General features: G+C 41.4%; 1 protein-coding gene across 1 annotated transcript in view; it reads left to right on the plus strand.

The window, feature by feature from the left end:
- Positions 1-16,227, plus strand: part of pkd1a (polycystic kidney disease 1a) — a 182,441-nt gene that overhangs the window by 64,362 nt on the left and 101,852 nt on the right. The window contains 3 exon segments of the mRNA XM_036557614.1: positions 6,714-6,928; positions 9,052-9,173; positions 9,523-9,673. Of these exon segments, the coding sequence (XP_036413507.1) occupies positions 6,714-6,928; positions 9,052-9,173; positions 9,523-9,673 (488 nt within the window).

The raw sequence follows: 16,227 nt of genomic DNA on the forward strand, positions 1-16,227 counted from the left end.
GCGACCCCTGGACTAGAATGTTATTGTATGTTGTAGCATTAATATTTCCCTTCACTGGGACTGTGGAGCCCAAACCATGAGAAACCCTCCCTGGGTCCCTGACCCATTATCCCACCTCAAACAAACTTTACAGTTGTCGCCATACATTTAGGCAGGTTGTGTTCTCCTGGCATCAGCCAAACCCTGATTCGTTTGTCAGACTGCCAGATAGTGTGGCTGAAGGCGTGTAGGTGTGGACTGATTGATGTCCAGGTGTTTAGGAATCACACTTCTGCTTTTCTCTGAAATGTCTTTTGATCAGGCTGTGTTGTGGTTGGTATAGTGTAGTGGGTAACACCAGAGAACCTGTAGAGATGAGAATTACTTTACACTCTGCAATGTCTTCCGGGTTTCTCAAACGCTAGAGGGCGCTCCTGAGTGAGTCCAAAATGGATGGGTTAATATGGAGCATTTGAGCAAAATCATAGTTTATAAATGCATTTTTAATGTAAAAGAATACAATCATTTCATGAATACAGAACAGTGTCAAACATTTAACACTGCTGTTATATTTTAAGAGCTTTTTAACTCTTTTAAACTCGAGTTATAGGAGTTTAAAACGGCGCCTCATGTACGTTCATGACGTCTGTGGGCGAGAACAACCAATGAGCTGCTCCGATGCCAATCAATCATCACGCTCTAGCAGTAAAGCCCGCCTCCTGCTGCCCAAAACCCGTTTGCTGTAGAAAAAGGAAATATATAGGTGAGTTTTCTTTGTTTTTTAGTGAAATCCATCCTTCTACTTTCTAGAATTAAAGAAACGCTCTGGTTCAGTGATTAGAAACTGTTTTAACTTTTCGTTTTTAGTCGTTGAGCTCCATTCACTCCCATTCATTGAGGACTCCCTTGGAGGCCCTCTGCTGTTCAGCAGTCCTGTTTTTGATATAACAGGGGAAATAGGAAGTGGCCAGGCTCCTCATAAACCAGCTCTGGTAACACCTCTACCTTCTATGCTGCAGACGGGGGTTCAATCCCTGCCTGGGTAAACATCCTACGCTATAGGATGTTTGAGATACAAGACTTCTAACACTACCTCCACCTACCTGTGGAAAAAAAAAAGGTCCAATTGTAAGTCGCTCTTGATAAGAGCGTCTGCCAAATGTCCTGAAATGTAAATGTTGCCTTTCAGTGGAATTCTGAAGAGGAATTGTTTTTTTTTACACAGCAGGTCAAACCCACACCAGAACTGAGTGGAGGCTAATTACGCTCTTTTCAATGGGTCATTATCCTGCTTTTTTCCATCACTGACCCTGACTGTTTAAAACATCTCTTCACTAAAGATTCCTAAGGGTTCATTTTCAACTCTTTTTCTCCCATAACTGTATATAATAACAGAGCGTATTAATGACCTACAGCTGTGATCTAATTATAATGTGCCAAGATGACTCTGCAGGACAAGCCCATTTTCACAGCTTATTTTATCCACTTTTACCACATAAAATGCCGCAAAGTTTAGGGCCCTTAACTCCTGCACATTCATGAAGTAGTTTCATTATGAAACGAAAACAATCATTTGATGCCTCTAATATCAGTAGTGCTCAAAATGGTTTCTCATACCAGTAAAGGCTTCCATATATACACGACACACATGGGAGATATGGTGAAAATCATACAGACCTTTTGAACATAACTTTGAGCTCTGTTATAAAAGAAGACGTTTTAATTTTACTTAAATGTCTTTGTCAGATAGATATGCAAACAGTGGTTGCTTAGCAACATTTTATCAGCGAGAGGTCCCTCATCGTCCTCCCTGAGGCCTCTGTCCACCTTTCTGACCTGTTGCCACGGTTACGAAGTCGACTCCAGTTGTGTCGCTGAGGGTGCTTCAGGTTATTCTTTGTTCTTTAGGTATTTGTCTAACGACCATGTTTCAGTCCACAGAGAACATCAGGAATTTTACAAATTTGGTTTTCTCTCCGCCAGTACTTTCACTCACAACAAGGATGTGTACAACCAAACAAAGAAGGACAACAGAATTGCAAAAGAATCTGGCCAAAAAATCTCTTTCACAGCATTTTCCTTGTCATCCCTGCCAAGACAAGCTTACTTCTTTAGTTTCGCAGTGGAGCTACAGAGCTAATGTATCGTACAAGCAATAGAAGCTAATAACTAGCAGTTAGCTTTGTGCAAAGTGCATAAAATCATCACAGCTTTGCCTCAAACTGTATTGAACTGCTAAATAATCTCAAATAGTCACACAGTTTTTGACACTCTATAACATGCTGTTGTCTATAAAATGCCCAAAATTCGGTCTATGAGGTGCTGCTACTACTGTTTTTAGCTATGCTAATGTACATTTTTGTACATTTGTTTGAATGTTGTAGTGGTTGGTCACAAGTATTTTCTAGGTGTTTTCTATGTGTTTTTTAATCACCAACAACACTATAAAAAAAGTGCAGCTAGCCTAGCGACCTGTGTCTTTTACGTAGCACTATCAGCTATTGTTAAGGCAGCTACAACTGACTAGGCTGAACTAGAGATCGTTTACTAGCTAATGCTAAAGCTGCAGCCTCAAGGCCCCTTAAGAACACCATATGTAAGGACGTGTCCGTAATTAGATTTTTTTTAAAACATCTACTGAACATTTGTTCATTTTTTCCAAAGATACATTCTGGAACAGTGTGAAATGGGGTGAAAGCCCTGGAACAGTGTGAATGGTGGAGCGCATTCCAGAACACTGTGAATGAAGAGAACATTCTAGAACAGTGTGAATGGAATTGGAACAATTTAGAGCCGTGTGAATAGGGAGGGCATACTAGAACAATGTGAATGGGATAGGCATTCTAGAACAGTGTGAATCGGGAGGGGCATTCTAGAACAGTGTGGATGGAGAGGACATTCTAGAACAGTGTGAATAGGGAGGGCATTCTAGAACAATGTGAATGGGATAGGCATTCTAGAACAGTGTGAATGGGGAGGGACATTCTAGAACAGTGTGAATGGAGAAGGCATTCTAGAGCAGTGTGCACGGAGAGGACATTCTAGAACAATGTGAATGGGATAGGCATTCTAGAACAGTGTGAATGGGGAGGGACATTCTAGAACAGTGTGAATGGAGAAGGCATTCTAGAACACTGTGGATGGAGAGGGCATTCTAGAACAGTGTGGATGGAGAGGGCATTCTAGAGCAGTGTGAATGGAGAGGACATTCTAGAACAGTGTGAATGGAGAGGGCATTCTAGAGCAGTGTTAATGGAGAAGGCATTCTAGAACAGTGTGGATGGAGAGGGCATTCTAGAACAGTGTGGATGGAGAGGGCATTATAGAACAGTGTGAATGAGGGAAACCTTCTAGAACATTATAAATGATAATGAATGTTCTAGAACATGGTGTAAATGGGGTGAACGTCAGTGGAATTCAGTAAGATGAGTTGAGTGGAGTTCTGCAGGCGTGAAGAGCACATGTAGGAAACTTCTGGAGCACCGCTCTGCAGGGATTAGCTGAAGAACCACCGTGGGGTGTGAGAGAGACTGGAGTGAGGAACATGGAGTGAAGTCTTTGGAGAACACACACACACACACTGTTCCACATCTGCAGAAGCACAGCTATGGAAACATGTTCCACCCCTGATGGGAGGAGACACCAGCATATACATGTTTATCTGTGGTACTGAGTGAGTGAGTGTATTTCCCCTCTGCTGCTCCACACCCATCATTAATCTGACCAGAGAGAGAACAGAGTGTGAGAGAGAGAGAGGGAGAGAGAGAACAGAGAGAGGGAGAGAGAGAATGAGAAAAGGAGAAAAAATGAAAGGGGGTGAGAGAGAGAATGTGAGAGAGGTGGGGAGAGAGACAGATAGAGGGAGTGAGAGAAAGAGAAGTTGTGAATTTGAACAGGTTTTTTATGAGGGGGCTGTTTAGGGTATAATACGCTGAAAAGCTCGCACACACACACACATACAGCTCATACACATCTTTCAGGGCGCCCGGAAGTCATTTGATTGTAACATGAAGGCTTTATTTGTAAGCAGGAAGGAGGTTTTCAAAATAAGAGCATGCTCAGCAGCTCAGAGAAAAAAAGAGTTTCTGGAAAACCTCCCAGAATGAACAAATAACTGCACTTCTGTTTTAATCAGCCTTTGAGGATCGTTGGTGACAGAGAGGATAGTAGACGACCCTGCAAATTCAGCTGAGTGAGTTGTTTCAACACCTGATTGTCGTTCAGATGAAATCGAATTAGCAGTTTGTTCCGGTCTTCTTACAAGTTGTCCTGCCCATGATGTGGTCTGGTTGCCTCTGCACACATTAGTATTGCATAGTAAGTTTTTCTGACATTTTACTGTGTTTTTAATGTTCATTCAGCCTCACTCTATTATACAGATGTTATATCCTACCTGTAGTTGTGTGCAGTGCTACCTATAAATAAACGCTACAGTAGGACATTTCAACAAGGTAAGATAATCCATCAGAACACCAGGAGCTGAGGAGTTGTTGGTGGGACTGTGAGAACGTCGCTTCCTTGGTGTCTTTAATCTTCAGACTCTTTTGAAACGAGAATTAGGCTTTGTTCCCACAGCAGGTGAAAGTGGCCTAAGAGATTCTGAGAGAAATGCATCACGTGCATCATCAGCAAACGGTCAGAACGAGCTTCGCGGGGTAGATAATTAACTCTGATCAGCTCTCAGCTTCATTATTAGAGCGAGACAAAGGAGAAGAAGGTGAGATGAGCTGCTTTTCCACCGTTTACAGGCTTTAACTTCTGTTCGGCGCTGCTGCCATGGTAACGCTGAATGATGGTCACGCGCGGTGAAAAAAAATCACATGAATTCCGATCTGAGCATCACATTAAGGTCACATGGTCACGAATCGGATACGTATCCGATCCAGGACCACATATGAAAGTGGCTCAGGTCGGATTTGAAAAGATCGGATTTGTGTCCACACAGCCCTGAAAACATCAGATCTGAGTCACATTAGGGCAAAAAATCGGATTTGTGCCTCTTCAACCTGGTAATGTGAACGCAGCCTTATTGAGTATTGACTCTTTAGAGTCGTGCATTCTCTCACCGCAGGCCCTTCTCCACACCGAAACACAGCTATGATGGCATTAACGTTTTTGTACGTGTGTACGAACACTTGTACACACGTACAAGTGTTTCATAACTGCATGTGCAAGTGTGTGTGTGTGTGTGTGTGGGTGGGTGTAGAAGTGTTTCAGTGTATTTCACCCTAAACGGCCCCCCATATTTTTTCCCTCTTCTCCTCTGTAACCTGTACCAGATGGGCTTCTTACACCGTTTACACTCACTCTCAGTGTCTCCACCCCTCAGTCTTACATAAGAACAGACACTCATCAACGCACTCACAGACCTTTTATAGCACAACTCTCTCTCTCTCTCTCTCTCTCTCTCTCTGTCTGTCTCTCTCTCTCCCTCTCTTTCTCTCTTTCACTCTCTCTTAGTCTATCTCTTTCCCTCTTTCACTCCCTATCTCTTTCTCTCATTTTCTCTCTCTTTCTCTTTATCTTTCACTCTCTCTCTCTCTCTATCTTTCACTCTCTGTCTCTCTCTCTCTCTCTCTCTCTCTCTCTCCCTCTCTCTCTCTCTCTCTCTCATCTTTTTCTTTTTTTTCTCTCTGTCGTTTTTTATTGTGTTATTGTTGTGTTATTTGTAGCTTTCACAGATGTGAGCGTTTGGCTCTGTTCCTCAGAAACACGATCCTGAGAGGAAAAAACCAAAACAAAGTCAGTGTGTGCCTGCATTCCTCTGTGTGTGTGTGATGGAGGAGAGTGTTGTGCATGCACTTGCTGGCGTGTGTGTGTGTGTGTGTGTGTGTGTATGTGTATGAGGGTGTGTGTGTGTGTGTGTGGGTGTGTGTGTGTGTTTGCATGTGTGCTCAGATTCAAAGAGATTTGAAGGAAATGAACATTAAACTTGTCAATTTAAACCACACTAATATGAGACTGATTGGAGTCTAACTGTATCTTGAGTCAACAGGTCTCTGTTGTTTACCAAGCACAGGGAAACACATTGAGAATACTGTCCATTTTCATTGACTACATGCTGCAGACGCTGAAGACTAGGAGGATTAGGTTTAAAAATCAGAGGCAGATGAAACTTCAGAGTGATTCCTAATAAATAAAAGGCCTTGAAGCCCCTGAGTTTCCCTGCTGATTACATTCTGTTATCCTGATTCAGGGCAGTTTAGCGTTTAGAGTGTAGATGGTCATAAGCACAGCCATTAGAGCTTTTAGACCAGGTCATTCACTGTTGTGACTCATTCATTTCACTTATTTCATACTGCTCTGATGTCTATAATGGACTTTCTAATGGATCTTGAATTAAATTGCTGTATCATTTATTTGTGCCTATATATATATATATATATATATATATATATATACACATGTAGATACTAACATATATTTATGTAGTACATAGGAGAACTATTATGTATGAGTACATATGGGACAATATGTTACATATACTTTTTTATATATATATATATATATAAATATATATATATATATACACACACACACACATATAATACATATACATAAGTATCTATATGTAATACATACGAAACAGTGCTACTTATGCTGCTTATAGAGCACATTATTATGACAATAAGCTACGTATATACTTATAACATGTACGTGTCATTGTTATTACACATAGGTACTAACATATGTATATGACTCTATATCCTGACATTGTGCATTTGCCTGTTTAGGGAGCGTGGGGCATGGCTGGGTCTCAGTGATGTGGACTCTCCAGGCACTCTGCACTGGGTGAACGGCTCCGAAGCTCAGCCGGGTGAAGATGGAGCCAGGGATCGGGCCACTCTGGTGGACGGAAATGTGTGTGTGTCTCTGGACCACTCTGGACAGAACAGTGCTCATCCCTGTAATGCCAAACGTGCCTTTGTCTGCCAGTTTACTCACCAAGGTAGGCATCGTATAGAGGATCTTCTGTTCCAGGGTTTACCAACACTCGCTGTACATTACTGTGTAGTCACCATTAAACTCTTTTGGGCCCATATCATGTAAACCGGAATCGTCCTTGTATGATATGTAATCGTTGTTAAAGTTTCAAAACATATGGTTTACTTTCCAGTCTGTACAGTCCGAATATGGAAACTAAGCTCAATTCACTGTTATTGTGATGTCATGAAAACTAGCATATATACGTAGATCCACCCTTTCTGCTTACAGCAGCTCTGCTCATTCACTGAAGCTATAAGGAGTGTTTCAGTCTGCACTGCTTTTTAAATCAATACAGGTCAGCCAGTCATGACAGAACTCATATGCACATCAGTCTTAAAAACAGCATGTTTAGTTCTAAGAGATGAAGAGGTTTAAAAATGGCTTGATAAAGACTAGAATGGTCAAAATTATACACTACACAATATGATGAGCTTAACATTGTAAATTTATGCGTCAAATAAAACACACTCAACTTGGCTAGATGGCATTTACTTGTTGGATTATATTTATTAGATGCTTAAGAAAACTTGTTTTTGTTTACTGTATATATTTAGTATTTACTATAGCATAATTAGTAATAAGCATGTATAACAACTTAAATAAATGTAGAATATCTTTGTTGTGCAGAACAGTTAAAAACAGAGAACAGTGCACAGATAAACCTGTGGCGTTTACACATCAGCATACAGCAGCTTCTCTGGCTCAAAAACGGAGCTGAATGTTGTTTCACATCCAAATCTTTCAGGTCATTTGTCTCATGCGTCAAGTCAAGTCAAAGTTTATTTATATAGTGCTTTTTACAACAGGTGTTGTCACAAAGCAGCTTTACAGAAAAATCCCGGTCCAAGCCCCCATGAGCGTCGCCAGCGGTGACAGTGGCAAGAAAAAACTCCCTAAGAGCAGGAGGAAGAAACCTTGAGAGGAACCAAGGCTCAAAACGAGAACCCATCCTCCTCTGGTCGACTCCAGATAGCAAACAGTATTAATATAAAATATTAGAATACAAAATGGGGAAAAACAGGTGGAGCAACGGTTCATTAGATAGTTTAAGTTTATGCAGCATCAACATCAGGAGGGTCAGTTTATGCAGGTGATACATGCATCTTGTTCACTCACGCTGCATCTCTGAGCATCAGCGTCTGTAAACATCCCCGTCGTTCACGCTGTCAGTATCATCGACTTTCACTGTTTTTTCTGGCTTGGTTGAAGCGATGGGCCGCGAGACCCTGCTGCTGAGTGATACAGCTGACTGACGGAGGTACACCGCAGGCGGGGCTAGTGGATGCACAGGCCCGGCTAGTGGGCCGCTGTGGTAAAGGTTAAATCGAGGCCAAAGGTATCTTTAGTGCTACTAACTCAGCTACAGCTGAGCATGCTTGAAGGAGAACACTAACTGTCACTTTTTTATGATATCTAACAGATACCTGTGTTGGCTCCACATTTCAGAACTTCAATAATGTGTACATACTGCTTTCAAAGTGAGGATAATTTATTTTTCCATGATTTGGGTCTTTTAATATCACATGTGCTGCATTCCACTGGAGCTCACTGCCACATCACGATTCCACACATGATCTGCCAGAATGTGCCCTCTTTGTCTCTGTGTCTCTCTCCGAGGGGCTGGCAGTGAGAGGTCTTATCTGAGAGTGAGTGAGTGAGTGAGTGCGTTATTGAGTGTGAGTCTGTGATGGAGCTGATATCTGTGTTGTGGTTTTGTTTCTCTGTGTTTGTGTTTGTGTCAGTCTAAGTGGGTTCAGTGTTGAGGAGAGCGGTTTATCAGAGAACAGCAGCTGGAATAATGATCAGACTGAATCCTGATTTGGTTTGTGAAGCACTTAAAATGACACAAACAGACGTTCTTTAAACTGAGAGAATCAGTGATGGTGAAGAACTCGTTCCCCTCACGCTGTGTCTGTGTCTGCGTCTGTCTGTCTGTCTGTCTCTGACTGAATAAGAAATTGACTGTAATCAAATAACCATTATTATTCTTTCTTTCTTTCTTTCTTTGTTCCTTCTTTCTTTCTTCCCCCCTCTGTTTTCTCTCTCTCTCTCTCTCTCTCTCTCTCTCTCTCTCTCTCTCTGCAGTGCGTGTATCTGATGCTGGTGTGTATGCGGTGGGTGTGGCTGTATTTAATGCTCAGAGAACTCTCACCACTCCAGATGTGTCACCCACACCTGTAGAACACACACCGACCAACAATGTGGAGGTAAAAACACACACACACACACACACCACACACACACACACACACACACAGTCTTATGGTCAAATTCCATGGTTTTTTTTTTTTATTTTCTAAGTGAAGGTAAGTGGACACACCCTCTACTGTGAACACACCTCTGCACTATTTAGTGCACAATCACTGTTTATGTACTGAATTTAACATAATGCAAGAACAAAAAATAAAACCGAAAATGTGGCGTTTTATGTTTCATATATGTTTTTCTTTTATTGATGTAATTTGACTGGGCTGTTCAGACTTTTGCTCTGACTCTCTTCTCCATTCACTCTCTGATATCTGCTCTTGTTCTTGTGTGTCTGTGTTTGTACTGCAGCTGCTCCTCTTCCCGGCTCTGAGTTTCGGGGTCGGTGGGCGTCTCTCATCTCTGGAGCTGATCACAAAGCCTCTGAGCTCACACACGCAGGTGCACTTCCAGGTGTATCGTCCACAATGCCAGCAGCTCGGATTACACCTGCACCTGCCAGGTAACACACACGCACACACACACACACACACACACACACACACACACGCACACATTAATGCTACTGTCCTCTGTTTCTGACTGTCTTGCTGTCTGGCTCTGTTTTCTCTCTCGTCCTTTCCATTACTGCCAGCCCAATGGAATAAATTTCTCACCAACATTAATATTAAGGAGCTTAAAATTTGAATAAGATCAGCTGATATAATTTAATATGGCCTAAAATTAAACAGACTCCAGCAGCTTTAGTTGAGCAGCACTTTACAAGCTGATATGATTATCAGTTACATTTACATTTAAGAATTTTAGTATATGCTCTTATCCAGAGCGACTTAGAAAAGTGCTCAGTTGTCCCCTCAGAGAATGTGTCCTAGCTAGTACATATAGGTTACAGTCCAAAATACCGTTGAGCTAAGACACTACCAGAAACAGAAGCCAATGCTGGTAACTAGAAATAACGATACAAACTACAGAACTAAGACATAAGGCATAAATACATTTCAGTAAGCACTAGATTAGCGTTAATTTAAGTGCTTCACAAAGAGATGGGTCTTCAGTCAGCGTCTGAAGACAGTGAAGGACTCTGCTGTTCAGACAGCCAGTGGAAGTTCGTCCACCTCTAGGGTGCCAGACCAGGGTAGAGTCTTGATGCTTGTCTTCTATGCGTCTTAAAGGATGGCGGGTCAAGCTGAGCCAGTCAGGTTCACAGAATAAGCTGAGAACAATAACTGGTCATCAAGGATCACAACCAAAGCTTCTTACGTCTTCAGAATGGGATGGCATGAGTTCTTATATGAGACGGCAAGATCACGATGAGGACCTGTAGTTCCAGGGATGAACAGCAGCTCAGTCTTGCTAGGGCTGAGCTTTAGCTGGTGAGCTGCCATCCATGAAGAGATGTTAGCCAGACATGTGGCTGGAAACCAGAAGGTGGGAAAGAAAGGATTGTTTGGGTGTCCACAACATAGCAGTGGTAGGAGAAGAATGATAGGATATAACGTCACCAAGAAAACAAGTGTAAAGTGAAAAGAAAAGAGGGCCCAGCACCGAGTTTTGTGGGACACCGATGGAGAACCTGTAAGAAATTGAAAGATGAGAGAATGAGAGATGAATGAGTTGTCATTCATCAAATATGATCACATCAGTTCTAAAATGTCAGATTTCTTAAACTCAAACAACAGAAATGATTGAATTCAGATATTTAGTTTGTCAGTTATCCTGATGGTTGGTTATTTAGTTAATTCGCCTGTTTGTCTGGCAGCCAGTTAGTTATTTAGTCAGTTAGCTTGCTACATTATCAGATAAGTAATGAGTCAGGTAGTCAGTTAGCTTGCAAGTCAGTAACTTGGTTAGTTAGTTGTATTAGTCAGTTAGTCAGCCGGTCACCTAGCTTGTAAGTTAGTTAGACAGATACTCAGTCAGTTAGTTAGCTCATTAGTCGGTCAGTTGTTGGTCAGCCTGTGTCACAATATAAAAATATATATCGTTAACATGATAAATTATGTCACAATAAAATACAATATGCTTTTCTGAACATGTATGTATATCGTCAGTACTCGTAGAACACTGACCAACTGCTCGTTTCATTGTAGAGTAAAATTACTTCTGTTTAACTGGGTTTAAAACAGTGCGCCACATTGTCAATAAAAATCATTGTATCCACATTTGGACATTGTATCTACATTTCACAATTTTTTTGAAATGTAGCTCTGCTGGTTCTTTTTTCTCTGTTCCAACTGATCAGATATCTGAAAAAAAACAAATATCACGACATATCGTGTATCGTGAAAAGTATCGCAATATTATATTTTTGCCGTATCGCCCACCTCTGTTATGTAATCAGTCAGAGAGCTACCAGTCAGTTAGCTAATGATTTTTTGTTAGTCAGCTCTGTTATTCAGGTAGGGAGCTTATTTATTGTTCAGACTGATAGTCGGATAGTTGTCAGTTAACTTCTTAGTCAGTCATGTTAGGTAATGTTAGGTAGTCAGATTGCTAGTTTGGTAGCTTGTCAGTTGGTCAGTTAGCTAGTTTGTTAGTCTGACGGCCACTTAGTTAATTAGTTATTTAGTTAGTGTGTTAAACAGAATTGTAAAGGGAACAGATTCAGAAATCAGACCACTCTAACTTTCTTTGCAGAAGCCACACACACACACACACACACACACACACACACACACACACACACACACACACAGGAGCAAAAACTTTTCGTTGTTAATGAAGCAATAGAAAATAGAACAAATGGTTCAAAAGGAACAAGAAAGAAGGGAGGCAAGTGGACAAGCATGTGGTCGAGAGGAGCTGATGAATCCAATATCTCACTGTGTAACTGTTCTCATCTGCTCTGGAAATAAGCAACAGAATTACCAACAGAATAGGAGCAGAGACGGAGAGAGATAGTGAGAGTCTGGGGAGAGATAAAGAAATCTCAAAGAAAAGCAGAATGTGACCAGGGCCTGAAAAAAAGAGAGAAAAGATGAGAATGCAAAAGCAGAAGGAGAGAGAGAGAGGACAGACTGCACAGAGATCCAGAGATCAGGCTGTACTTTCAGTGGTCATTTGAGTGCAAGTTTGATCCTTCTTTAAAGGATTATTGTGTGTTTATGCAGTTTGTGTAGTTTATATTTATCAGACACTGAACACGACCGAATTGACCTGAACAGTTTACCAAAAAACAAAAAAACAAATGCAGTTTCCCCCGTTTATCCCAAATGTAGTTCATCAGCCAAGAACACAGAGCAGAGAATGAAGTCTAACAGCTGGGTCTATCAGAAAACCACAGAACACTGAAAATAACCACTTCTTTTTGAAACACTGTGCTGTTTTGGCCAAACCCAGCAGCTTATTACTTTGTATATAACAGAAAAAAGAAACAGCTGGAACATCTAAAAACTTTGAAGTCCTGAAAACTTTTAACATTTCAAATGTCTGAAGTTTGGTTTTTCAGTTTTGCACTGGAGCTGCAAGGCTGAAGTCGCTGATAAGTAATCATATAGGCTAATAACTAGCAGTTAGTATGGAGTTGTGCTGAATAATTACTGTTGTTGTTATTAAAGTCCCATGAAATATAGCATAAGTTATTGAACACATTTGTATGACACTAAAATTGAGTAGTATATTAGTCGTCCAGAATGAAAAACAATAGAAATGTATTAAAACTAGTTTGTTTGAATGTATTAAAACATTAAAACAAACTTGCTTGAGCGCTGTCTGGGCGTGGCCTAATATTCTGATGAGCATGCATGATTGACAGTCCTTAGTTCTCCTACACTACTTGAAGGAAAACTGACCTACAGCACGAGCGAGGTGGGATGAAATGAGCGAAACAGGCTCTAGTGGTGTTGTAGGTTGTCCCTGCTGCGGCCACTCACTAAAAACATTATCCAGCTTTTCATATGGAGATGAAGGTGCTCATTAACTTTACTGCCGGATGTGCATCCAGGGAATGCTGGTGTGGCCGGCTGACTGAATGGATGTTCTTACTCGCTCAATTATGCTTGGTAGGTTAGCTTTTATTTGGTGGTTAGCTTTCTCGCTGCAAGTTTCTCTGACTTGAACACAGCTTGGTTAAAACTATTTGGGCAGGACGAACCACGTTAGCCTCGTGATTGGTGAGGACGCTGCTTACACACACTACCAAAGATCAGGAGCACCCAGTTAACATCCGAGGGGAAAACGTTGGCAGAACACATTAGCTATTCATTGGGAATTGTTAAATGGGACGTATTACACTTTTCAGATTTATCCCTGTTTTCCTATTTTTTCCAATGTGTGTTATTAAAGCAATAAGCCATGAGAGGCCATGAGTTACTGCGATTTTAACATGGGAACTCCCTTCCCTGTGATAAAATCACAGTAACGCTCGGCCTCAAGTGGCTTATTGCATTTATAAAATGGTGGCCAACATAAAATATGTTAGAGCATGGTATTGTTGCCAAGCAGTCATGGACCGCTGAATGAGGAGAACGTCGCTGTATATGGAGGTCATTTAATGAAATGTTTAACTTTTTGTCGTATAACAATGAACATTATGACAACACAGCACTGTTTAATCCAAAAACTCTTGCTTTATAAGCACTTTTTGGTCACCAAATTACCACCGCGAGTCTTATTTAGCACTAATCCATCAGTGCCTCTGTTCTCGTGCTGGGGCTGAATCTCAGTTGGCTCCCTGCTCCCTACAAAGTGCTCTACTTAGGAATTTATATACTGGATCCCGAAGCCCAACAGTGTGAAATACAGCTAAGAAATAGTCATTTGGGCCACATCCACGCTCGATAAATGACGCACTATTTTGGCTGTAGAAGCTAGAATTTGTACACTTCCATAGCCAGCGCACTCTTTAGGGAGTAGGAGCTGTTTGGGATTCAGTCTGGGTTTGATTCTACTTCTTACTGAAACATGAACATTCGCACTCATTCAAATGACATTTTTAGACTTTTATACCTGTCGTTTTACAGTTAATCATATCGTAAGTACTTTAATTCAAGCCTGTGATATTAAAGATGGAGTTGTTTAGGCTGTTGGCTTTCTTTTCAGCCTAACTCTAGTTAAGAGCATAAGTTGCCAGCCCCTCAGTTCAGGTTCTTAATTCATCATATACTCGGTGGTCCATGAGAGCACCATTACAGTCCAAAAATTATTCCATTAACAGCACAAGGGTTTTTTTTGTGTCATGGCGCAGTGATATATAATTGTTGTGAAGTGGTCCTAGATATGCATCTGTTTTATAAATAGCCTTTTATGCATGTAAACGGTCTGTAAAGTTAAAAAGCTCAAAGTTCACACCAGACGGAGAAACTCTTTCCAACAGAAACCACTTTTCTCAGCTGCCTGAAACGCCTCATTGGAATTCCTGCCCTTTTCTTTTGTTACAAGGTGACGCAATTTCGTAATACATTCCTGTTGCCCGCCTGCTGGCAAGTTTGGCACACCCTCACACAATGCACAGCAACTACTGGAGGCTGGGAAGAGTTTGTTCAGGTTAGCCATGTCAAGAAGATGCTGACCTGACTTTCAGGATCTGACTCTGGCTCAAACTGATAGGGCAGAACCGACGCTGTTGGAAATATAGCTACATCAGTGTTTAGAGCTGCCCAGGAGAGAAGAGTCTGTCTGCAGACTGCAAGACAGGGACGGAACATGTAGGGTCAGAACCGCTTGGCAGTTAACCAGTTAGCACTGAATGGGCAAGCCGACCAGTTTGAGCACACTGGGCTCATCAGGAGGCGGGGCCTAAAGACACAGGAGCTCTAACAGAGCGTTTCAGACAGAGGGTGAATAGAGATGTACATAATGAGAACAATAGTGTGTACATTTGGTGTGAACTCCCACTTTAAGAATGAAAGGACAAAAACAGACAAGCGGAAACAGGACTGCAGGAGTATGATGACATTCAGCACTGGGATGACCAGCACCAAACGAGGTCAGTTCTATTTAGAACACGTCCACCTTTCTTTCCTTTTACCCAGAGGCCTTTGCTGCTTCTTAACAGTCAATACTACATGACCAAACAGCGCAAGAGAGGGAACAGAGTGTGTGTTCTCCATTTTCATTGATTCAGCGATGAAAAACGTCAAGCCTCACAGGAGAAGAGAGCGCATTCTGTTTTGAGCAGCGACCAGGGCCTAAATAAAGTAGAACAGAGAAGGACGTTTTAATGAAAAGAGGAGGATGAGAAAGAAAGAACTGACGGAGGGAGCGGCCGAGGGAGCTGTATAAGCAGAAAGAGAGAGAAAGTTTGAAGGAATGAAACAAACCTGCCAGTGCGAGGACTTAATTGTGCCTTTTATAAGAGCAGCTGAACCTTGTAATGCAGTTTTCAGCGCTGTGAGTGACGTAAGTGATGTGTTTGTGAGTGAGTTTGGGTGATTTGGCTTTTATTTGGCTTCTCGTTTTGTTTCTCCCTGGCTGGAGGCTGAACGGCTGAACGTTGAAGCTGTTAATGTGATTCTGTTTGTGAAAAAAAATCTAATTTACAGTTTTTGCTTCTTTAGTTTTGCGCTGGAGCTATGAGGCTTATCTAGCAAGCAAGGAATGGAATTAGCATTGTGCTAATAGCATGTGTAACTCATCCAGACCTTTCGTCCAGACCTTTTTTTAGCTAGACATTTGGATCTCTACGGGTGGGCACTTGTTGAATTAAGTAGGCCAAAAGATCTGTGCGTAACAGACGATGTGAGCATTTTTCAGCCACCCAACAGAAATAATTGTGTGGAGACACAGTCATATTTGAATTGTCCAGTCATTTTTACGTAAATCAGTGTTCTCATACTGAAATTACCTAGGGGGCCACTAACCAGGTGGTCTTCTCTGAGGGGGCTTGTTGAGAAAATATGCAGGAAAAAAGTATTGATTTGAATTACATATAATGCTTTAACGTTATAACATTGTAAACTACAGGATAGGAAAAAAAACGTCTAAAGTATGAATTTGACCTGCTTAATATATACACTTTTTAAGCGCATTAGCCAGTGTTTATTAGCAATTCTTCAGTCAATATGCCACAAACAAATGCTAAGTAAGTAAGTTAAGGCCAACATTTGTCTGTGCTCA

The sequence above is a fragment of the Colossoma macropomum genome, unplaced genomic scaffold, assembly GCF_904425465.1.
Source record: "Colossoma macropomum unplaced genomic scaffold, Colossoma_macropomum, whole genome shotgun sequence".
Classification (NCBI taxonomy): domain Eukaryota; kingdom Metazoa; phylum Chordata; class Actinopteri; order Characiformes; family Serrasalmidae; genus Colossoma; species Colossoma macropomum.